Source organism: Lepisma saccharinum, chromosome 29, assembly GCF_977018435.1.
Source record: "Lepisma saccharinum chromosome 29, izLepSacc3.1, whole genome shotgun sequence".
NCBI lineage: Eukaryota > Metazoa > Arthropoda > Insecta > Zygentoma > Lepismatidae > Lepisma > Lepisma saccharinum.
In genome coordinates, this window is record NC_139257.1 from 47,318,398 (window position 1) to 47,344,218 (window position 25,821).

At 36.8% G+C, this 25,821-nt stretch overlaps 2 protein-coding genes across 2 annotated transcripts in view; one reads left to right on the plus strand and one right to left on the minus strand.

Moving 5' to 3' along the window:
• The window catches only part of LOC145981562 (E3 ubiquitin-protein ligase TM129), a 28,443-nt gene extending 18,943 nt beyond the window's left edge, over positions 1–9,500 (minus strand). Inside the window, exons 1-2 of the mRNA XM_083114902.1 lie at positions 9,251–9,500; positions 1,451–1,697 (exon numbers count right to left, since the gene is read on the minus strand). Of these exons, the coding sequence (XP_082971028.1) occupies positions 1,451–1,697; positions 9,251–9,455 (452 nt within the window). The 5' untranslated portion in view covers positions 9,456–9,500. The remainder of the gene's footprint in view (positions 1–1,450; positions 1,698–9,250) is intronic.
• Positions 9,501–9,789: 289 nt separating this feature from the next.
• The window catches only part of Tsf2 (transferrin 2), a 43,365-nt gene continuing 27,333 nt past the window's right edge, over positions 9,790–25,821 (plus strand). The window contains exons 1-3 of the mRNA XM_083114933.1: positions 9,790–9,966; positions 17,514–17,659; positions 18,814–18,946. Of these exons, the coding sequence (XP_082971059.1) occupies positions 9,900–9,966; positions 17,514–17,659; positions 18,814–18,946 (346 nt within the window). The 5' untranslated portion in view covers positions 9,790–9,899. The remainder of the gene's footprint in view (positions 9,967–17,513; positions 17,660–18,813; positions 18,947–25,821) is intronic.

Genomic DNA, 25,821 nt, shown 5'->3' on the forward strand with positions numbered 1-25,821 from the left:
TATTTTTATAAACAAACGAGCTTTTGAGGGACTATATTTTTATAAACAAAGGAGCTCTTGAGGGACTATATTTTTATAAACAAAGGAGCTCTTGAGGGACTATATTTTTATAAACAAAGGAGCTTTTGAGGGACTATATTTTTATAAACAAAGGAGCTCTTGATTGACTATATTTTTATAAACAAAGGAGCTTTTGAGGGACTATATTTTTATAAACAAACGAGCTCTTGAGGGACTATATTTCTATAAACAAAGGAGCTCTTGCGGGACTATATTTTTATAAACAAAGGAGCTCTTGAGGAACTATATTTTTATAAACAAAGGAGCTCTTGAGGGACTATATTTCTATAAACAAAGGAGCTCTTGCGGGACTATATTTTTATAAACAAAGGAGCTTTTGAGGGACTATATTTTTATAAACAAAGGAGCTTTTGAGGGACTATATTTTTATAAACAAAGGAGCTTTTGAGGGACTATATTTTTATAAACAAAGGAGCTTTTGATGGACTATATTTTTATAAACAAAGGAGCTCTTGAGGGACTATATTTTTATAAACAAAGGAGCTTTTGAGGGACTATATTTTTATAAACAAAGGAGCTTTTGATGGACTATATTTTTATAAACAAAGGAGCTCTTGAGGGACTATATTTTTATAAACAAAGGAGCTTTTGAGGGACTATATTTTTATAAACAAAGGAGCTCTTGATTGACTATATTTTTATAAACAAAGGAGCTTTTGAGGGACTATATTTTTATAAACAAACGAGCTCTTGAGGGACTATATTTCTATAAACAAAGGAGCTCTTGCGGGACTATATTTTTATAAACAAAGGAGCTTTTGAGGAACTATATTTTTATAAACAAAGGAGCTCTTGAGGGACTATATTTCTATAAACAAAGGAGCTCTTGCGGGACTATATTTTTATAAACAAAGGAGCTTTTGAGGGACTATATTTTTATAAACAAAGGAGCTTTTGAGGGACTATATTTTTATAAACAAAGGAGCTTTTGAGGGACTATATTTTTATAAACAAAGGAGCTTTTGATGGACTATATTTTTATAAACAAAGGAGCTCTTGAGGGACTATATTTTTATAAACAAAGGAGCTTTTGAGGGACTATATTTTTATAAACAAAGGAGCTTTTGATGGACTATATTTTTATAAACAAAGGAGCTTTTGAGGGTCTATATTTTTATAAACAAAGGAGCTTTCGAGGAACTATATTTTTGTAAACAAAGGAGCTCTTGAGGGACTATATTTTTATAAACAAAGGAGCTCTTGAGGGACTATATTTTTATAAACAAAGGAGCTTTTGAGGGACTATATTTTTATAAACAAAGGAGCTTTTGAGGAATTATATTTTTATAAACAAAGGAGCTCTTGAGGGACTATATTTTTATCAGTTATTTACATCTAAAAATCATTAAAATCATAAAACTTTTTTTACCTTCTAAATTCTGTGTCAATATCAGATGCTACATTCTTCCAGGAATTGCCGCCTGTAGCATAGAGAGCAAGTGTCTTTGACAGAGGGTGACTCTTCCATCTGTCTCTTGACCATGACCACACAGTGCACGCAACAGCAATGGGTAACACAATTGCTACAAGACAGTACATTTTCCATGTTAAAGAACCCTTGAAAACCACATCTTCAAATTCTATATTTGCAAAATATGAAAGTCCGAAGAGATAGCCTAAAAAATAAATAAAGAAAAAAAGATGTAAGTTATTGCTCCAAAATAAGCCAAATTTCAGTAAAACAGAAGTTTTAAAATGATGATTGTCACATTAAAGAAAAAGGGTCTCAACATCAGAATGTGTATTACTGGCATGTTTATCAACCTTTCACACTTGCTAATAAGAAGAGATGGTATTGTGATTTAACAATTTATCTACAGAAAACTGTGGTATGCATTCTCAAAGCGAAGGTTCAACCAGGAATATGGCACCATCCTTAGTTTGTTTGAGAAACAAAAAAGTATTTGAGGTATTTGAAAAAAGGACATAAACATGAGAGGCTGTTGTAACTTTTCTCTTTTAACAGTCAACATTTCTTTTATAGAGAAAACCTGGGCTACAGAGGGTTACAACTGTGTTTACAGCCTCCCCTCATTGCTTTCTGGACACTTTACTGTTTTTGCAAGAACTTACATAATTTGATTCTGTTTTCATACATGTTCTAAGTATCAGATAAGCTACAAGCAAAAGTAAATTGTAAGTGTTATCAATGAGTAATGAGAATTATGTAAGAAGTAGCTTGAATTTAGTCTAATAAATATTGGGAATAAAATATTAATTCCCACTGTATCCCAAGAAGAGAAAAGCTACACAAAACTCAGTCTTATTTTATTCATTGTTGAGCGTCAGTTCCACATTTGACCATAATCTACCATCCATTTAGTTTCTGGACATTAGTACCTGTAATGTTCCTATGTTGGCATTCAATCTGTTTTGTAATAATATTCACTGGTGTATGCACACCTTTAAATCTACACAGATTCAGTGAGCTCTTTCATGGGTTCGTTGACTTGTGGAGTGTGTTGCTTTCTTTTACTTTTTTTAAGGAAAAAAAAATATATTCTGTTGGGAAGCATGGTACTTTATACTTTAAATAAAACAGACTGCCTGGTGAATCAAATTAGGAATGAGTTTACAATACCGGACCACTCCAATTATTATAAAATTTCGCCAACTCACTAATTGTGAACTCCTAATCACAAATCTGCATGTAATAATTGGCAGTCAAGTATGGAAATTGAGAAAGAAAAAAAATAAACTATGTTTGCTTAACGTAATGTAACCCTACCATAAGAACAATAGCTCCATGGGAAACGCCATTCTCCCAACATGAAGAAATCAACAGGCAAGACAAGGTATAGTTCTCTTAGCTAAAATATTAATTTTTCTTTGCACTTATGCTAATGGAACCTAACCTAACAGGCCTAACCTAACTTCGTAGGCATTCCTCGTCTGACGTCAGCAAGATTGTTGTGCGTAAAGGAAGACCATTAACGAATTACGAAAGAAATATGGTTCCGAATTGCTGTGTATGGACAATCACCGTGGTAAATTGCAAGGTTATTTTACAAGTTCTACACGTAAATGTACAATTTTAACAAGTGACCGCCAAATATGAACTACAGATATGTCATCAGGACACCAAAATTAGTAAGTAGGCGAAATTTTATAGTAATTGGAGAGTGGTCCGGTATTGTAAACTCATGCCTCAAATTATCATGATGGAGGTGATGATCATATCTTACATGCCAATCATGTTAAGCCTCCACAATGGTGTAATGGAATCAGCCCCTGTGGCGGAATGGTTGGCTGATCGTGCTACGATGCCAGGGGTCCTGGGTTCGAATCCCGGCATGGATATTTGTGAGTGTCCATTCATTATTTTCATCATTTCATCACTCATCCCCATCTACGCAAATTAACCAAAACTGGCACAAAAAGTGTAGTAAAATAAGTCAATCAATCAATGGTGTAATGGAGCCTTCTAATCAATGGATCCTAGGTTCAATTCCAAATATAGACATATTGATTGGTGGTTTGAATCCTACATTAAACCATAACTTCAGTGCCAATTAACAGTAACAGTATGGTATAGTGAAAACACATTTCTTCAAATTTACAGGAGAAAAGATGGGAAACTACTTACGGAATTGAGTTTCTGTGGACTTCTGGAGGCTCGGAAAAGTGTTTTGTCCCCTCGTCGAACTTATTCGGCCGGTAAATAATGTAATTTTCGACATTAATGTATCTCCATTGCACGATAGATCGTGCCATCATTACCGTCGACTACGTGAATCAAATGTTCCATGCGTTCGACTATGTAACCCCTTGTTAGTGTAGCAATCACGTGGTAGTTTTACAAGATGATGTGTGTGCGGGTTTTTTTTTTCAATTTAATTTTCTATGTTTGCCTAACCTAACTGAACCTAACCTTCCGTGAACGGTTTGTAGACCAATTTTCGCTTAAAAACCTTCTGTGAATAGTTTGTGTAGCATTTTTCGGTTCATAAGTTTGGAAACACTGCATATCAGCTGATGATAGACAACGTGAGTCAAGATTTGCCCGCCATATTGTGTGTAACGAAAGAAAATTAGCAACAAACAATAAATACTTGTAATGTGAAAAATTATGCTTCTCAGTGAAAAAAGCATGGTAACACTTTACTATACCAGAGACGGATTTCTTCAAATTTACAGGAGAAAGTACTTACGCAAATCATTTTCTGTAGCGTTGTTGATGTTCGGGAATGTAGTTTTGATCCATTTTAATGTGAATGAATGTGGTTTTCTACGAAAATCTACTTCCGACACGCTATAGCTGCTGCCGCCATTTGCTTTCTGCAGGAGAGCACAATATGTGCTATTGCTGCTGCTAGAAGTCGATGTTGTCCGTATATTCTAAATTGAACGAAAGGAGTGCTAATGGAACCTAACCTAACAGGCCTAACCTAACCTAGTAGGCATACCTCGTCCCCGTGATGGTTCGTGGGGCTATCGTGAATTCTTGGGCTAACGTCAATGGTTTTTGGGGCTACCCGTGGATGGTTTGTGGGAAATAAGGAACAACAGTAAGTACTCGTTAATGTATGAAAAATACATTATTTTCGTTAGAAATTCATTATTTCACCTAAAGAAATGTTCCGCAATGCAGAATAGTACGTTAGCAATGTAAAAAATTGCGAAATAAATCATTGATAGGTGTCTCTGGTATAGTAAAGTAGTACCAAAAGCATAATCCCAAGTTCAAAAATGTTCCGCTATGCATAAGAGGTAAGTACAAATGTAAATAATTAGGAAATAAGCGAGTGAAATGTGTTTTCACTATACCATACTGTTACCCCAATTAGTTTATCTGAGCATAGAGTGTATATTTTTTTTTTATGATCATGTGGGTGGCAACACTTAGATAACAGTGGTCAAGAGCAACTGTGGAATAAAATAAAGAGAAAACTTTCCACGAACACACAACTGGAGATATTTTCACAACTTCAGGTGAACCTCAGTATTCGTGCATTGTAACCTGGAGATCATTATCAAATGGCACTAAGTCACATGTTGTGTTGTACCCATTACAATAGGGAAAGTTTGCACCAATGCATTTTAACACTGTACGAGTTGGTTGGTTGAGTTGGTGTTTTAAGTCCACTTTATGTACAGTAAGGCTAGTCGGGACTGGATCTACAGTTAAAAGTGGGATCCGAAGCACTATGTGCCTCCACTGGGTATCGAACCTAGGACCCCTTCATTACAAGGCGGCGATGTCACTACTGCGCCATCGAGGAGGTCCTTTAACACTTTATGAAGACAGGCGTTAACAGGTTTGTATGTCCATAAAATGTTCATTTTAAAATGTGATTAATAATAAATGAGCCATTTCAATTTATGCTTGGTATTTGAAAACTGTATTTCAGAATAGAACTATGTGAATATTTTATCTTTTGAACATGTCTTCCAGCAACTTAATAAGGGTCATAACTGCATTATATCTAATTCTTAATTGTTTGAATGTTATGATTTCAATGAAAATACACACAATTTAAGTCAAACAATTTTACTTTATTTTTCGATACAGACTGTATTAAATAAAAGCACACTTTATGTCTGTCCAGGGAAGATGAGCGCTAAAACTGTCATATGCGGGAAATCGCTCTAACTCGTTTGTTCTCTACCTTTTTACATTCTTATTTACCTATTCTGCATTGCGAAAGATTGTTTAACAAGAGATTTCGCTTTCTGTAACCAAATTAGTGTCTATTGTAGACATATCGAATAATTATTGTTTGTTCTTTTTTCGCTTCATGAACATGCAAAATGGCGGGCAAATCTTGACTAGCATTGTGTTTCAAACGGCAAAGCAGTGTTTTAACCTTCTTAACAGGAAAACTCCCGTATAGCACCAAAAACCATTCGGGATAGTATGACCATCCACGAATAGCCCCAAAAACCATTCCCGCATACCACTAAAGGCCTGCACAAGACCTGGAGCAGACCCGTTCGCGAGACATCGCTCCTGAAATGCCATGCAACCTGCGCAACACCCTCGCTTGAGCAGCTTGTATGCCCACCTGCACAGATCGTTCCTGGCAGGCATTGTAGACCCGGCGGGTACCCGCAGTCTTACGATACCTAGTAGGTCTCAGTTCGTTCTTTCCATCAACTGCAGACCCCTCCCTCTACATGATGTAGTTGCTTCGAGTAGAAACTGCACCGGGCCCACACCGTTCTGCAGTGTTGCCAACTGCAATAGATTTTCACTACTTAAAAAAGGGAACTCAAAGCTTCGTAAGCCACATCACCAATGAAATGAGATTTACGAATGTTGCTACCCCCCCCCCACACACACACATTGAAATAGGTTTTCCGTGGCACAGGATCCATAAGTATATGTCGTAAACAACCAATATACGTATATATAGTGATATAGGACAGGACTGAAACATGTCACGTTCGACGCTGAGGTCGCGAGTCGAACAACACACTGTTCTACTGCGAACACCAGGGCCGTAGCCAGCCAGGGCCATTGCCGTTACCCTCGTTTGGGGGGTAGGGCCAAGTACTTGGATAAACGTGCCAACAAGAACAATCACAATAATAGTAATAAAGTAGCATGAAAGGCATTATAATCCTCATAAATCACGCAAAAAGGGGGTAAAAGTCGGTTCTCACGCGCATTTGTGTTGAAACAGAGGATTAGAAATATTTTTTTTCAACACGTCAATTTCACATTAGCTAATAATGGAAAACAAGCACACAAACTGTTTTTGAAAGAAAGAAAGTGCATGATAAATGCATTCCGAATGTACAGACATATGGCATGCAAAATTTCCATCTACAATATTTTCTTTTCACATGGAGCGACGTATTACATAATCAATTCATCCAACTCGTAACAAAGCAACATTAATAGCAAATAATATCACGGGCCGCCATAGCATTCTCTGTTTTAAAACTTTTCTCACTTAGATCGTTTGGCGCTCAGGGCCGACTCCCGCTACCCCTTTGCTACAGCATTGAACTTGATGAGACTGCATAATATTTTATAATATATTTCTACTTTCATAAAATTTGAAATCAAGGGGTTGCAATTACCCCTCCATTCCCCCTCTGCAGGTGCACTTCACCGTCTGGAAGGAAAATGCAAGAAAAATATGAAAATTAATTCCATCTTGAGTACCCTTTAGCCCTGCTACTCTTAAATTCTGCTAGTCTGTTTTTTCTTGTACTTTAATGTTTGACCCCCACCCTGACTCTTCCGCTAGACTTAATTTCCGTCCAAGGTTGTGAGCAATGCACCCTACCCCCTGTGGTTACGCCACTGCGTGCCTGGTTAAGGCACCATGCAATGAAAAGCAATTAGTTTTCAGTGAGGAGATTTTTGTTTGCTCGATCATTCATTTAAATAAATGAAGCTGTAATACTGCGTGCATTTCCTGGCAATAAGATAAAAACTGCTTACGCTGAACTGAAATTGCTAAGTATATAAATTCTCCTTGGAGGAGAGAGCTCCTCCTAGGACCTCGTAGGATTTACGAGCTACGTAAGTAGGCAACACTGGCTGAAGCTGTCCACGTGGTGATGAAACACCTGGAGCGACACGCTGCCGGAGGGCTGTTTCCTTCCAGCAGGTTTTGCAGGTGCCCGGGTCTTGTTGAATGCCCAGTTACCTTGTAAGCGCAGAGCACCTGGAAGACGAAGAACCCGGGTAAAGACGCAAGTCGACTCGTTGCCGTGGTTAGGCTAGCAGGTATACCTGTCCTCACGGGCAAGCGGGCAGTGGGTAGGTAAAATGCAGACTATGCTGGCCTCTACATACCACCAAAAAACATTCTGGATCGTATAACCATCCACGAATAGCCCCATCATGGTAAGGTTAGGTTAGATTGCTTAAGTTGGGCAATAGAGTGAAAAAACTGTGTTTGGAAACACATATGGAGGATTACGTCATCAGATGCTCGCAACATCAGCTTCAAGTACATGCATGGAACTGCAAGCAACAGCTTTCGTGCATCGAACGGACATTATTATAGAAAAATACATGATTTAGAGGCCAAATACATTGAAAAATGCGAGAAACACTTCCACGACCTTCCGAAATTACACAGAAACTCAATTCCGTAAGTACTTTCGGTAGCAGTTTCATAGATCAGACACACATTAAAATCGGATATTTTGTGTTTCGCATGGTTTGTACTTACCAATTGTGTATTGCGGAACATACTTCAAGGTGCCATTATGCTTTTTACATGAAAAAAAAAAACAACGCAATTTTTCACATAGAGAGTAATTTCTTTGTCTCCTTTATTCGCTTTCGTAACACAGAATATGGCGGGCAAATCTTGACTACCGTAGTGGGCATGCAGTGTTTCCAACATCCTTCACCGAAAAATACTTACTATCGTGTTCGTCACTTGTGCAAGAGTAGCTGACAGATAGCCCCACGAACCATTCACGGATAGCCCCACGAACCATTCACGGATAGCCCCATGAACCTGAGGCAAGCATAGTAAAAAAGGGGGGGTTTGAAACACTGACAGGGGCTTAAGTCATCAAACGTATGCAGCATTCGGTTGTCGTAGGGCAAGCAAATGAAAGCAATGGCAATTGTGCGTCGGTAAGAAATTTCTCTTGAAAAATACATGATTCCCTAGTCATATATATTACACGATGAAATAAAATACCTCGACGAACGTTGTAAACCTTGGAGAAACTCATTTCCGTACTTAGTTTCTTGTGTAAAATTGAATAAATTCATATCCCGCATATGACATTTTTACCAGATGAGCATTCCAGGATTAAATCATTTTTACATATCAATACCACTAAGTCATTTGTAGTGTTCAATTGTAATTAACACTCTTGTTTCTGCAATAATTATACAAATTTGTTGAGTATATCTTAAGGCACAATGGTATATCAACACGGTTTTTTTTAAAAAAAAACTTACGAAAAAACGCATTTACTGTTGACAGTTATTTGCTTACTTTAGATCCAGTATTATTTTAAATTTCATGCAAGTTTTCCTGCACTGTCTCCAGCATAAGTTCAAATCAGGTACTTCTGAAATTTATATTTTAAGATAACCCTTTATTTCTTTCCTATAGCGCCCCAACAAAACGTTTATGTTGAGCGAGGGCTGACTTATTATGACGCTACACATTAATTTGCCATCTTATAAGTTACGTTAGGGCAGTGGAAATATTCTCTACTACTTGAAATGTCATCCACTTACCCAAGGGCAATAATGAATGAGACACCAATGTGGCAACTGTTCTCCGAACGTGATGTTCAATAAAGAACAGATCTTCACTTCCTAACCAGTTTGCAAAGATGTATTGCACAGTGAAACCAGCTGACACAAATTCACTGGGAGGAAATATATAACAGACAGACATTAGGATATAAAGAATTGTAAAAATCACAGTTGAAGAGGTCATTGCTTTGCTTTGCTTTTGCTAACCATAAAATGTCTCGCAATTCATTATTCAATTTTTTCAGTTGTACCAGTTCTTATTAGATTTTAGTTCTTAACTTGCTGCAGGGAAAAGTCTTGCAAAGAATTTTAATTAATTTTATGTTGGTGTGCCATTAATTGACAGTAAAATACACTAAATAGTGAAATTTATGTAATTTACATACCTCTAATATAAAATAAACATGTATACTCATTGCATTTACGAAAAAGGAGCTTTGTTTGGGCGGAACTCTTCCAACAGATCAAGTTCGAAAGCCATGGTTGGCTATGGCAATCCTGTGAAAGGAAAAGTTCAGTCAGAGCTTGAAAAAGCAATAATGGGCGGCGGTCCTATCCTAACGGAGTTTGTTTGCTGCTAATGAGATTTGTTTAGATTGGAGAACAAGAAAACCAGAATTGTATTAAAATGGCATCAACGCTTACAATATTAGCTTTGACATCATTTGCACTGACTACTGTTTTGTTGTCTGCAGGTATGATGCATTTTTAATGTGTAAATCGCAAGTGCGAAGTTCAGTCTGGGGCAAAGGATATAATGCACTTTTCGTACTTTCTATGTTATTTCTATGTTGATGAAATTAATATTTTGTTGGGAGGAAAACCATATGATTTCCATGTAGTTTCAATCTTGTCAGATTCTGAGCTAAATGAGGTGGTTTACTCTTTTTTCAATATAGTATGAGCTTTTAGTGAATTAATTTGGGCCCCAAGTTCCTTTTGTTTTATTGCGATTCATCATGCTATGAATGCAATTTTTAAATGGTTCGATTTCGATGAATGTCTGTTAACTCATACTGCGGAGTTTTAGCGATTACTTAAGATTTTGTTCAATATATGCTTTCGTGGTTAGGCAGGTTAGGTTTGGTTCCCTTAGCGGTACTACTTTACTATACCTGAGACACCTGGGAATCATTTCTTTCGCACTTTTTTACATTGCTAACGTACTATTCTGCATTCCGGAACACATATTGAGGTGAAATAATTGAATTTGTTAGGATAGTAATGTATATTTCTTACATTTACGAGTACTTACTGTTCTTGTTTATTTCCACACACAACATGGCGATAGCTTACCGTTGATCGTTCCTTGAGCCAGAAAAACCATTGACGTTAGCCCAAAAATTCACGATAGCCCCACAAACCATCACAGGGACGAGGTATGCCTACTAGGTTAGGTTAGGCCTGTTAGGTTTGGTTCCCCCGAACATCAACAACGCTGCAGAAAATGATTTGCGTAAGTACTTTCTCCTGTAAATTTGAAGAAATCTGTCTCAGGTATAGTAAAGTGTTACCCAATTAATCACTTTTTATGTAAGAAATTGTCATTGCCTGCCACATTATACCGTTGTTCCATTGTGTGCGTGCATATGGCGAGAGCATTGAAAGTCACGCGATCTCTGCAGCGTTTCCAAACCTGCCTTCTTTTTACGAAAATTTCTATTTTGAACTATGTTTCTTTTTCGATGAATTTAGGGATGAAATGAGTGCTAATGGAACCTAACCTTGTGTGAATGGTTTTTGGGGCTAACGTCAATGGTTTGTGGGGCTACCTATGGATGGATTTTGGGGCTAACGTCAATGGTTTTTGGGGCTAACGTGCATGGTTTTTGGGGCTAACGTGCATGGTTTGTGGAGGTAAACATGAAAAAAAAATCGAATCCGTCATGAAGGTTTGAAACACTGCTTGCGCACTGAAAATCGACAAAACACAAGCTGGCACATCATGACGTGCGATGATCCATTACGAGTGCACGCCATATTGTCTACTACAAAAGCGGAACAAGTAAGACAAATAATCAACCGTAATATGAAAAGTTGACAGTATTTTATGGAAAAAGGCATAACTTCACCTTAAAGAATGTTCCGCAAGGCAAAATAGGTAAGTACCAGTGGTAAAATTAAGGAAATAAATGAGTGAAAGGTATCCGGCGTTATCACATATTTACCGGAAATGGTTTGTTGGGCCATCTGTCAGCTACCTGTGCATAATGTACAATTTGCACACATGACGAACACGATAGTAGGTTTTTTTTTGTGAAGAAGGTTGGAAACAACAATAATATTCGAAAACAAAAGAAGCGACATCATTCGCAAAGTAAGCGATATTGCACCGTTACGTGCGTTCGGTAGCACTTAGAAAAATGTGTTATTTTAGTAGAAAAAGTGTTTGTTTTCGTGTAAAAAGCATAATGGCACCTTGAACTATGTTCCGCAATACACAATTGGTAAGTACGAATTTTAATGTGTCTCCGATCTATGAAACTGTTACCCTACGATATTTACTAAACTGTTACCCTACGATATTTACTGTCGCTTGTCGATGGAGAATATCTTGTCCATAAGAAGTGCATAAGGTAATTTTCAAGTTGTTTTTTTCAACATAAATAACTTTTTTCCGAGTCCAAACAGTGCTCATTACGGTACTTCAAAGAAGGTTCAAATTTCGTGTGATAATGATTTCCAAAATTCTACAATAATTAATCTTTGTGCTAGGAGAAATCATAAAACAATCGGAACCGTTACCACTACTGTTATTATGGTAGGGTTACGTTACGTTAAGAAAACAGTTGATTTAATTTTTTCTATGAGGTAAGGTTAGACCTGTTAGGTTAGGTTACATTAGCATAAATACAAAGAAACATTAATATTTTGGCTGAGAGAACTATACCCTGTCTTGCGTTGATTTCTTCATGTTGGGAAAATGGCATCTTCCGTGGAGCTACTGCTCTTATGGTAGGGTTACGTTACGTTAAGAAAACATAGTTTATTTCGTTTTTATCTCGATTTCCATTCTTGACCGCCAATTATTACATGCAGATTCGTGATTAGGAGTTCAGAATTAGTGAGTAGGCGACATTTCATAGAAATTGGAGAGTGGTCCGGTATTGTAAACTCGTTCCGTTACCTTTGCTTCATGCAAGTGAATATAGCACCCAACACCCACAGCAGGGCCTGTGATGCAGTGGTAGCATCGTTACCTTGTAATCAAGGAGTCCTGGGTTCGATACCCATTGGGGCACATAGTGGTTCGGATTCCACTTTAAACTGTAGCCCAGTCCCGATTAGATTTACTGTTCATAAAGTCGACTTAAATCACCAAATCAATCAATCAATCACAACGGCAGCAGACAGGATGTTGCCCACAGTTTCATAAATGTATTATGAAATAAAGTAAATCAAACACGAAGGACTGAAAACTTATGAAAACAAAATAGAAGTGAAATTATTCTTAGGAGTGTTAGATTTATTAGTGTTTATATTGTACGTCGTTATGTTAGGAGCGTTAGGTTTTGTGCTGATAGCAATTTCCTACATTTTGTTATGTTAAGAGTGCTAAGTTTTATGTGTGATCTTTTGCATGTGTTCTTTAGCTATTTGAATGTGCATACAAGCAGTTTTCACTAATAAAAAGTGACAAAAGTACTCCGAGATGACAGGTTTTTATGATGTGGGTCATAATTTTGGGGTCAAATATCTCTGGTACTGATGTTCTTCTGCAGGCTGGAACCAATTTCATATTACATATACCATTGAATTCTGTAGATTAAAAAAGAGAAATTCAACATAATTCTTGAGGATGTATCAAATAATCATACAAAGGTAACAGTTATTTTTTAAAATGTTTTATGATTTTTTTCAAATTCTCCTAGCAGGAAGACTAATTATCGTAAAATTTTGGCAATCATTGTCACACGAAATTTGAACCTTCCTTAAAGTAATGAGCATTGTTTGGATTTCGAAAAAAGCTGTTTATGTTGAAAATAAATAAATTCAAAATTACCTTACGCAAGCATGCACGCTTCCCATGGACAAGCGACTAAGTATCTTATGGTAGACTAGTGGGAATTAACGTACAAGTAAACCGGAACCTTAGTAGAATGCATTTAGGGACTTTATTGTAATGCTAAGAGAACCAAACATGGCCTGCCTAACCTAACTACGAAAGCATATATTGAACAAAATCTTAAGTAATCACTAAAACTCCGCAGAAGTAAATCGAACCTTGTTAAAATTGCATTCGTAGCATGATGAAATCGCAATAAAACAAAAGGATCTTTCCCCCATACAAGTATTGGGGGGTTGGTCCTGACTCACAGAATCTTTGAAATACACTTTTGAAATTGTGTCCATGTCATCAGCATCAGTAAGGCACATTCTTCAACATTGCCAATATCACTCATTTATTTCCACATTTGTTCAGTTCTCTGTCAAGTTCAGCAAGATTATTCCATCAAAACTGTCCTTACTGACCATCTTTAAAACATTGAATGAACTAAGAATCATTACATTAGGTGCACTTAAACAATAGAAAAGTAAAATATTATATTGCTTCAAATTCAAGATGGCATCGAATGTTAGGCACACCTTATTTATTTCTTCAGCTTTTGAGATAAAGTTTGCTTTCAATTTAAGGTGCACAGATGTACATACCAGTAATTTATTAGAACAATTCCAAATTGTATTATATTTACATTGATATTACATTATTGTTACATTTACCACTAACAATACTGCCATGAGAAAATTCCGTTATCAGTATTTGTATTTCAGTAAAATATGCATGTCATATGTTCATTGGCAGCAATACTTTTTCTGCAATGTTGTAGAACAGATCGACTAATCAACAAACAGCGGGTGTGGTTCCCACAGGTATTGTCAATTGCATGATTCATGTCATCCAGTGACCATGGCTTTGTGGGGTACATATCGTTCTTCAGTTTCCCATAGGTAGAAATCTAACGGTGTTAAATGGGAGATCTGTGTGGTTATTGGACACTTCTTACATTGCTCAAAAGAAAAAGTGCTCACCTGTGCCACTTTGGGCACACAAATGCCTACCACTACCTGGTGGGCTGTGATGGAACTAAAAACAACAGAATGCCTACACACACTCAATGTGGATATTGCAGTCAAGTTATATTTAATAGTTTTTTTTTTTTGTTATTAATATTCAAAGAGTGTAAACACTATTTTGGGACACTCTGTATGTACTTGGATTCAAGACTCCCATCGAATCCAAGGTGCAGAGAAATTTTCAACTCCCCCCTCCCCCCCAAAAAAATGCTGCACTTTAGATTTGAAGGAACACTTCATCAATTTCACTACTAGAACAACAGAAGTGGGAAGCAAAATTAACCTCCGTCGCAGTCTGATGGATTGAAGCAAATAAGAGAGGGGAAATCATAAGTCAAAATAATGAAATGTAGTCTTTCATGAATTAGGGTTGGTATGAAGGCATGTGTTTATTGAAAATACCATCATCCAGTATTTGTAGCTTCACAATTTACACTTCAGGACCACATACAGTATTGGTCCGAATATAAACCGCTGTTAAAAATGTGCTGATTTCTCAATTGAAATAAGGATAATGTAACAATAGCATTGTAGAAACTGGCTGCATTGTAGATACCATAATGTTATCCAACAATAGCATTGTTGTTTCTAACTGGGCTTTGTAAAAAGTGTCTGCATTCTTGATAACGTACTCTTTGATTTTATTAAGATTGTGTTCGTTCTCCAATGATTTCGGACTTCAATTTTATGAACTTTCCTGTTCCTTCTATACATTATGTAATAACTGCTTACTATACAGACTGAAATTTACAAGATAAAATAACGGTTTAGGGCTGTTAACCCACTTTGCCCCCGTCGAGAATTAAGTTGAATTTTGTTTTAATCCACAGATTTTGATGTTTTGGATAATATAAAATTGGTTTCAGTGTGTGGAAAACACGAATAACAGATATTTGATCCCAAAGTATGGCCCACATAAGTAAAGACCTGCCATTTTTAAGTACTTTCACTGCTTTTTATTAGTAAAAACATGTACAATGAAATATCAAAAGAATACATTAAAAATGGCTATCAGCCCCAAACCTAACAACCTAAAGTTATAGTCGCTCATTTGAGTTTGAGTTTTAAGTCCACTTTATGCGCAGAAAGGCTAATCAGGACTGGACCTACAGTTTAAAGAGGGATCCGAACCACTATGTGCCTCCACCCGGTATCGAACCCAGGATCCCTTGATTACAAGGCGGCGACACTAACAGTTGGGCTGAAAAGTTCGTAGGCTGACTCATAGATGGCGTTACTAGAATTAAATCCATGTGATTTTTACTTAGTACTAACCTTCAAAAGATACGTGTATAAATTTCACAGCTGCCGGATAATTAGTTCGTGAGATATAGCATTGTGAGTGAAGCAGCTTTTGCTATTGTGAAAAAATGGATAGAAAAGAATTTCGTGTGTTAATAAAGCATTGCTTTTTGGAGAAAAAAAATACTGTTGAAGCTGTCAAGGCTTGGCTTGATAAACATTATTCGTACTCTGCACCAGAAAAATCAACCGTTGAGAAGTGGTTTGCTAAATTTAAACGAGGCGAAATGAGCATCGAAGACGATTCATGCAGTGGACGCCCCAAAGAGGCTGTTACCGACGAAAACATCAAAAAAGTCCACAAAATAATTTTAAATGATCGTAAAGTGAAGTTGATCGAGATAGCTGAGACTTTAAAAATATCAAAGGAACGTGTTGGACATATTGTGCATGAATATTTGAACATGCGAAAGCTGTGTGCAAAATGGGTGCCGCGCGTGCTCACAATCAATCAAAAGCAACAACGTTTTGATGATTCGGAGCAATGTTTAGCGATATTCAACCGTAATAAAATTGCTTCCCCATCCACCATATTGTCCAGATCTGGCCCCCAGTGACTTTTTCCTGTTTGCAGACCTTAAAAGAATGCTCGCTGGAAAGAAGTTTAGCACTGATGAAGAGGTAATCGCCGAAACTGAGGCCTATTTTGAGGCTAAAGAGAAATCGTACTATAAAAATGGCTTCGAAAAATTGCATGACCGCTATAATCGTTGTATCGCCCTTGAAGGCAACTATATTGAATAATAAAATCGAATTTTGTCAAAAAAATATTTTTTACTATGTTAGCCTACGAACTTTTCAGCCCAACTGTTATTTAGTTACCTACTCTTGTAGAATGTTATGTTGGGTGCTGCTATATTCACTTGCATGAAATCTTTGGGCTGTTCTGCTTCTTCACAATGGGTAACATGCATACTTTACTTCTCAGTAACACATCTCTGGGAGCTAAAACCAAGGGAAAACGTTCATAAACAACAACATTATCATTAACAATGCAACATATTTCACTTTCTTGAGGGGAGAGGCACCGAGGGTTAAGGGTACCAACTTTTCAGTAACGGTTCCGATTGTTTTATGATTTCTCCTAGCACAAAGACTAATTATCGTAGAATTTTGGAAATCATTGTCACACGAAATTTGAACCTTCCTTAAAGTAATGAGCACTGTTTGGACTCTAAAAAAAAGTTATTTATGTTGAAAAAAGCAACTTGAAAATTACCTTACGCACTTCTCATGGACAAGATATTCTCCGTCGACATGCGACAGTAAATATCGTAGAAGCATGGGAATGAATGTAGAAGTAAATCGGAACCTTAGTAGAATGCATTTAGGGACCTTATGTTAATGCTATGGGAACCGAACCTAACCTGCCTAACGTAACCACGAAAGCATATATTGAACAAAACCTTAAGTAATCGCTAAAACTCCACAGTATGTGTTAACAGACATATATCGAAATCGAACCATGTAAAAATTGCATTCATAGCATGATGAAATCGCAATGAAACAAAAGGAACTTGGGCCAACTTTTCTTCCACATTAGGGTAGGCATTAACGTTGTGTATTCGTCATATACATTTCACTGAACACAAATTTGTGTTTCGGAAATGACATTTGAGCATGTACAGTGTTTATGCAATACAAAAAATTATTTTATTTGAGATTAGGATACAACCACATGATTTTTTTCTTGAATTTGGTGAATGCAATGTTAACCATTTTCACTGTGGGGCATAATGTTTTCAAGGCTCAGGTTCTTTTCACATATAGTAGTTGCAGGCAAAGTTGATTGTTTTATTCAACCTGCAACTATTTCTTTTTTTAATTGTGTATTGAAGGTGTTCTTTTCATTTTCATAATGCAGGACAAGTTGAAATTCCGGATGAAAATGTGGTTGTGTGGTGTTCAGTTAACAAGGAAGAACAGCTGAAATGTGAGAAGTTGTCAGAGGCAGTGGAGAGGGATATGGTTTTCTTCAGAGATGCCGCAATGAGGCTACAGTGTCACGAGGTATGTGGTACCATCCCCACCCCCCTTGATAAAAGCATAAGATATTTCCTAGTTGGATGGAATTGTTAGTTATGACAACTGTTATCATAGTATTATTTGTTTGTTAAACCTTTAACGGCCGGATCTCTTGCATGCCTGATTTTTGAACGAAGCAGCACCATTTTGAGCGTGTGCTTTTCAAACTTGCCACGAAAATGGCTTTGCCCCCCCCCCCCTCAATAGATAAAGTGAATGAAAAAATGTAGTATGTAGCGGTGGTACATTCCTACAACCGTGCAAAGTTTTGTTGAAATCAGGCTGATACTTCTTTAGTAAAAATAATAACATTATATAAAGTGGCAGTGTTGCCAGCTTCGGGACAATGTCCGAAATTTCGCTTCTAGTGACGGATCTATGGACACGGGTTGGACCAAATTTGCAGGAAAATTGACAACAGACTACTCTATGAGGATATGTAATGCACGTGCTGCAAACCTGAAAATACAGAGTTCGGAAATTTTGTGTAATTACAAGAACAATTATAACTTTGGGCCTATAACCAGGGATGGTGCCAGAGTGAAAGGGGGGGGACAGGTGGGTGGGGTGACAGATTGACCCATCAACCTGTCTCCCCCCCACACCACCAGCAAGCAATTATGTGTTCTTTTACTCCAAATATGCATTTTTGTATGTTATTTAATGTATTAAATATGATGCTCTCCCTTCTGCCACCCTGCTCATTTTTTTTGGTGCTCTCACTATGTATATGAAAATTGATCCAAATTTGTCATTGTAGTAAAATCATGAAATTACATTTTTTTTGTATTTCTTGTCTTAATTTAAGGAGCTTGTACAGAATGGATACAAGTTTCTGTCATAATGTCAAGTTGTCATTCATATAAATGTAAAAAGATATTTCCAAAATTAAATCTTTAGAGAAATCCTTGTTTTCACTTTGTTTGAAGTAATTATATTATCAGTGTTGACACACACTAGGGAGAGCATAAATTACATTGCAGAAGAATAAATACTCTTGATTACATTATGAATTGATAATAACTTTAGGAAGCCCAATTATCATTATTGCTGCTGTAGTTTAGTATTTATGAGAGTGTTTCTGTAATTATTTTGACATTATAGCTGAAATAACCATTTATATCTTGTCCCTCTTCTAGGCTTTCAATAAAGATGAATGCATGAGTCTGTTGGATGATGGGAAAGTCCATTTAACAAGTCTGGATCCAGGAGAAGTGTTCATTGGTGGCCGATATCACAGCCTCATTCCGATTATGCAGGAGGTGTACGATGGTAATTCTACTATATAAAGATTGTACTTCTTGTGTTTTCATGTAGAGCGTACATGAGTGTAACATTTGGCATTCTGTTTGATTTCCTTCTGGACCGTAAAGGACCAAAACCGAGTGTAGAACCTGTCTGGCTGTGAAGGACCAGAAATGAATGATGATCCGAACCGGTAGGATCTAAATGTAAGTGAAATTGTAGGTTACCACTTACATCTCTCTGGTATGGATTGTGTCGCTCGCTACAGGGCCAAGTTCACCGCGATAATCTTGGGAGTTGTAAAGAAAACACAGGCACACACACTGATAACTATAACTAAAGTGTAAATCACAAACCCTGAGACCTTCTGTAAACAAACGGTCTCACCGATTCGATGTATACGATGATTCATGACCGCAATCATCTGCTGTTACACTCATAGTTCGCCGCACCTATTCATTTTATATAAGAGCCTCTGAATGTGAGAACCCGCTCTCAAAACATCAGACGAATATGCAGCCGCATACATTGTTACTTTCCCGGTCATTCTCTCTTTCATAAACCTTAAAACTGCAGACACTGACACACCACTGCACTGGGATACCAACTTAACCACTTCATTTACTGGTTTCTCAGGATACCACTGACAGAACGTTACGTAAATATTGAGTAGAATCTATTTCTCACCCCTTTTCAAAGGCTGTCCTTGCTGGTGCTTTGAAAACAAGCTCGGAGAACACGGAGACTTTCCCGCACGCATAGAACTCGGCATGTTATTTTTCTAAGGATAAGTCAGGCAATATTACTAAGTCGCACTACTTCCTTGCTGTTCACATGATTATTTTTAGAAAATAACCAATGTTATAAAATATCATTATGTACACAAATCTCTAAGCTCATTGAAAGTTACAATGCATATTACTACAAAATGTTCACACTTATCTTGCCTTGCCATGTCACCAAGTTATTTTACGAAGTGCACTACTATATTTGGCAGAACAAAAATTGTTATTAGGATGCTTGTCAAAGTTTCCAACCGCAATAAATTTATGAACTTTTTGTCTTGTTTTGATCATCATCAATATATTTATTGGACTTACAGCAATGCATATGGCTGTTTATGTCCATTATATATTTTATTTACATAAGATACAATTTACATAAAATCTACAAACAAATTTCAAATACACTCCTATCTATATCATCCTTAGAAATATACATTACCATGTTATATCATTTTGTCTAAAAAATGCAAGAAAGAAGCCAAATTTATGGGAAATGATTACTGGTGCAAAGAGTTAACTATAAAGGTGAAGCAATAAGTAAAAAAAGAAAGAGCATTGGGTTTAAAGTGAGACGTTATTTGCGGCAGCGTATCCCATACTACAAATTGGCCATTGTTTTACCTTACGTAATGAATCCTGTAACAACGCTGGATTTTCGTGTGGATTATTTTACTTCTGTGAGTTTGCAATGCTTTCTGCATGCAGGTGGTTTTGTTTACGGAAGGTCTCAGGGTTTGTGATTTGAACTTTATGTATTATAAGGTATATACACATAACACTTGATTACACACTCCTGTCTAGGGAAGACTGTTTACTCGAAGTTGCAGCTGGTGTTACAACAACGCGCCACTAATGAAACGTAGCCACGTTAGGTTTACGTATCCATAATTGTCCGCGACGGTTTCTGGCTGTCCCCCGAGTGGCTTCTCTAGGCACACCTGTTTAAAGTAACTACCACGCTAAGATGGCGGCAACTAGACACCGCACTCAGAATGAATTAGCCAATGGGTGTGCAGGTTACTTAAGGCATTTGATATACACAAATAAACAATTGAAGCTATATGCAATATAAAATATATAAAGAAAGAATAAACGTGGTTAGTTTTATAGATAAATCTCCAAAACTGTTTTTCATTAGTGTTTGTACATATTACTTTTTAGTGCATTGCAAAGTGGTTTGGAAAAGTTTGTTGGATATCACAGTAGTGCTAGAACATTTTAAAGTTAAATCCAAACTAGGGATAGCCAGATCCTTATCCTGAAATACACAGCTCCCAGGCAATAATGCATCTTGGTGCCCAATTCTGGGAACTGAATCTTTGTATTGGTTCTACAAACCAGAACCAGGTAACCGAGATCTGTAATTTTTTGGACATACCTAGATTCAACCCCCGTTCACATTGCTTTTTCTCACCCTTCCCCTTCATCCTGATTGCTGAACAAATTATTTTCAGAATAGCGTAAACACTGGGTTTGCATGCCTCGTCCTATGAAAAATCTTGGTGTGGTGCCTACGTTTCATGCAACAGCAGGAATATGATATGTGATTCCATTTTACCACAGGCATTGTTAGTGATGAAATCATCTCCCCAATAATCCAGAAAAGTATAATATGCTTTCACTGTTTTCGTATTGATGTAATCTTTACATATATGCAGAATATTGTAGTTTTAGTGCACTTTATGGTCACATAGGCTAACCAGGACAAGACACACAGTTTAACCTTTTGTGTCCCAAGTATCTCGATCGAGATACCCAAAAGTAAGCCTCATGGTCCCAAGTATCTCGATCGAGATGCTGTGTCAAGGTCGTAGTTTTTACTTTATAACTTTTCTATTTTTGGCTAGAATTTCGATTTTTTTTATATATTGTTCCTAACACATGTATTTAACAGAAATGTTTTTTTGCATTTTTTTTTTGTCTTCATGAAAATGAAGGGGAAAAGGCGGGAAAAGGGACTTCTCTTTTGCGGCTCTTTTCAAGGTCAAATTTTTGCCGACAAAGGAAGACTGGCTTTGTTGTTCTAAAGCAATGCTTTTCACTCCCTCCTGTTAACTGCGTTCGAGGGAAGCTTGTTTATAAGTATCCGATGTCAAAATGAAAGTTTTCCGTGAGGGTGGAAGCAGGGGGTGGGGGGAGGGGGAAGACTGGTTGTTGAATCTGCATTGTGAGAATGAGAATTCGAAGCACGCTGAAGGAAACCTTTGTTTGTGAGCACAAGTGTTCCACAATGTGCAACAGAGGTCACCCTGCATTGTCTAAAAATAGAATGTCAAGCAGCTGCAAGAATCAGTGTTCATTTTTCAGTGCGTTCTAGCTTTTCGTCCGTGAAAATTGTGCATAGGTGTGGGTCGTTTTGTGCCCAAGTGCAAGGATATTTTTTGACTGAAGTGACATACTTCCAAGTACTTTAATCATCTACGTATTTGTGAAAAGTGTGCTAGTGTTGTTTGTGCATGCTATGTCCCCAAAAGGGTTATATTTGACCATATCCTTTTTTTCAGGGGGGGGGAAACCAATTTTTTTTAAAAAAAAGGATTTTCAGGGGATTTCCCCCCTTTCCCCCTCCATATGTACGCCAAATGTGCATAAATTATATATCGTCTGAATCTGTGATTCATTCTGCGTACAATGGTATATCTGTCATATCTCTAGGGCATTTAGTTTCTGAGCTGTAGTCAATTCAATGTAACTCTGCATTTCGCTCAATTCCGAAGCTTCAGACAGTGGCGTACAAGCCTTTCGTTTCAGGGGTACAACTCGCGTTACATTGGTCATATGACAATGATGCAAATATTTTTCTGTTTCTTACATGCCAGCGATAATTTGTATGTGCATTTTGAACTTTTCATATCCTTTTTTTTCGGGGGGGGGGAGAAACCCCATTTTTTTAAAAAAGAGGATTTTCAGGGGATTTCCCCCCTTTTTCCCTCCATACGTACGCCAAATGTGCATAAATGAATCTGTGATTCATTCTGCGTACAACGGTATATCGTTCTTATCTCCAGGGCAAATAGTCTCTGAGCTAAAGTAATTTCAAGGTACCTCTGAATTTTGAAGCTTGAATCAGTGGAGTGGCGACAATTCCTTTTGGGGGTACAACTCAAGTTACATTGGTCATATGGTAATAATGCAAATATTTTTGTGTTCCTTACATGTCAGCGATCATTTGCATGTGCATGTCGACACTGTCATGTACTTTTTTCTTGGGGGGGGACCAATTTTTTTTTCTGAAATTTTGAAATTTTGAGAGAGCCCACTCCCCCCGCCACATATACGCCAAATTTGCATAAATTTAATATAGTCTGAAAATCTGTTTCATTCCGCGTACAACGGTATATCACTCTTCTCTCTAGGGCAATTAGCCTCCGATCTACACTCATTTAATTGAAACTCTGCATTTTGCTCAAAATCGGCTCGGGACAGAGAGGCTTACTTGTGAAAATGGCCTTGGGACTCAAAAGGTTAAAGTGAGATGCGAACTACCGTACACTATGCTTCCACTGGATATGAAAACCTTCACCAGTTGATTCCAAGATGAAATTGTTAGCCACTACACTATGGGTGAGGCTCACAGAACAATTGTGATTCAAATTACCACTACTATGAGGTGTGATATATAGTTCATTGAAATATCGCAAGCCATTAATATATTTCTTTGATCTTCAATTAGTATTATTACTATTATATGCTTCATTCACGTGTAATTAAAAAGTACAATCCGATACTGTAACTGGTAGATTGCAGTTACTGTACAGAGATAGGTAATTCATTCTAATGAGTTAACATTTCATTTTTCTATGCAGTTTTTATTTGTGAATGATTTCGCAACCTGTTTACATTCTTTGTTGGGCAGTACATACAAATTGGAATGAATTTTGCAGTTACTTCGTATATGTTTTTCTTTCTTTTCATTTTGCATCGCAGAGATGGATGCTGAGCAGATTGATTTGATGATGAAACACATCCATGGTAGCAAGACTATGGGTCAACCATACAATGTGTTTGACCAACTATTATGTTGTGGCATTTTGTCCCATGGTTCTAATGTTTGGTTGTGATGTATAATGATATACCAAGTGAAATTGAGTACTTCAAGAACTTTTGTCTCGGTGTGCTTTATTAATGCGCGAGGTTCAGCAAATTCTGTTCTACCACCCAATCCCTTACTACTTTAAACTTCTGGGACAAAATCTCTCAATATAAGCCACTATTCATAATTCGAAAAATAGAGACGCGGTAGTATATAAATACGGAGAAACTAGTACTCACGTTATGCACAAAGCTGTTTCTTCTTTTTTGATTAATTTCAGTGGCCACTGCCACCATCCTCATTAGAACTTGCTGTACTGTTGTTTGACGTGCGTCTTTTGTTTGTAGTTCTCTGGCTGCCGCTAGGTGCGCTGTTGTTAACTCTGCGACTGGGTTTGTGTCGTCTGCTATTTCAGGGCGATAACTGTTGTAGTGGGGGAATACAAGTGTGGTGTGCTTGCTCGCTATCGATGTTTAGCTCATGCAGGAAGTGCATTATGGCATGCGTTTCCTTGATTTTGGTGTCTACGAGCATGTGGGCATATGACGGTATCATAATGAGTACCATCATAATGCAAAAAATAAAATAATTTTATCAGTTAAAATCTACGAATCAAGTTCGTATTTGGTGGTTTATATTTGTATAAAATTAATTTACATCACTTTGGCTTTGTTCTAATCGAAGTACATATGTAAACTTCAAACATTTAAAATATTTGTATATCTCAGCGATGTAATTTGGTTTGTGATGTATCAAAAATGTCCTTACCGTAGATTGCCAATTTATGCAAAATCGCACATATGTTTGGTTTCAACCGGTTTTACTTGCTCATTCATAAGTATACGGGTACGAACATGTATTTAATATGTATTACTATCACGAACAATCCATTTGAAATAAGTTTTGGTTGAATTTCGACGATAAAATTACGATTTGTTGCAAGGAGCGCCTTGAAGAGTAATCCTAAATTTGTAAAGTTCTGAAACATAGCCAACTCACATAAAGGGAAAAATCTAAGTTGTACATAAATAACCTTTTTCCCACCAAAATTGTAAAACTTAAAATAACTGAAAAAGGTAAAAAGAAAATGCGTAAACAAGTAATTGAGTATTGTAATATCTGTTTTATTGTATCTAATTTATTTTACAAGCATTTTCATGTATTATATCTGTACAATTCAATAATTGTCATTTGAAAAGTATTAGCAAGTTTGTATTCTGTGCGTAAAGTTGTAGCAGTGTGAGTTTTGATACACTGCTTCATCTAAAAAAGATCACCGACGTGGACTATGGAGTCGCTAAAATTTTCGGAAACTTAAATTGGAACTATTTGAATATAACATGAAGATTTGTCCGTGAAACGTGATATTGCAATGCAGATAAGTATATTATTTGTAATCCGAACTTGAAAAAATGTCGTAAAGTGCATAGAAGGTCCAAAGGACATTAAAATAGTGACCCGATGGAATCACGTAATAATGGCAGCCATCTTCTCTTGAAACTGAATTTCAGATAAGTATTGTCGACATGCATGTAGCTACATAAATGAAAGGCCTAGTTTGATAATCTGAATAAAGTGTCTACTCTGAATGTGGAAAGCCTATTGAACATATAAATATACATAATTTGTCTTGGTTTCTATTGGTGACAATCGAGCGTTTCGTTCCGATTTTCTCGTAAAAAATTACGCAGGATTGGAAGTAATTCTACGTGGTAATAAATTGACTTGATGTGATTAAACCTAAAATATGTAAAAATGATGACGATATGTATAATCTTGCTTCATAATATGAATGTATGCTGAAAGAAGTGTATGAACGTATATTTCGTACTTGTTATTTCAAAAAATACACTGATCTTTAATTCTTGACATGTGGTAATTTTCTTTCTTACTTCGAAAATTAATACAGTTATTTGTACAGTAAGTTGATGCATAAATTTTGAGTTGAATTTTTAGGTAGCTTATGATGTGAAATATAAAACAATTTTCTTTAGTTTCTTTTTAAAAAATATATGACCACGACAGTGTCATTCAGTAAGCCGAGGAAAGAGTGTCGTTTAAAAATGTCATAGGCAGTGTGTTTG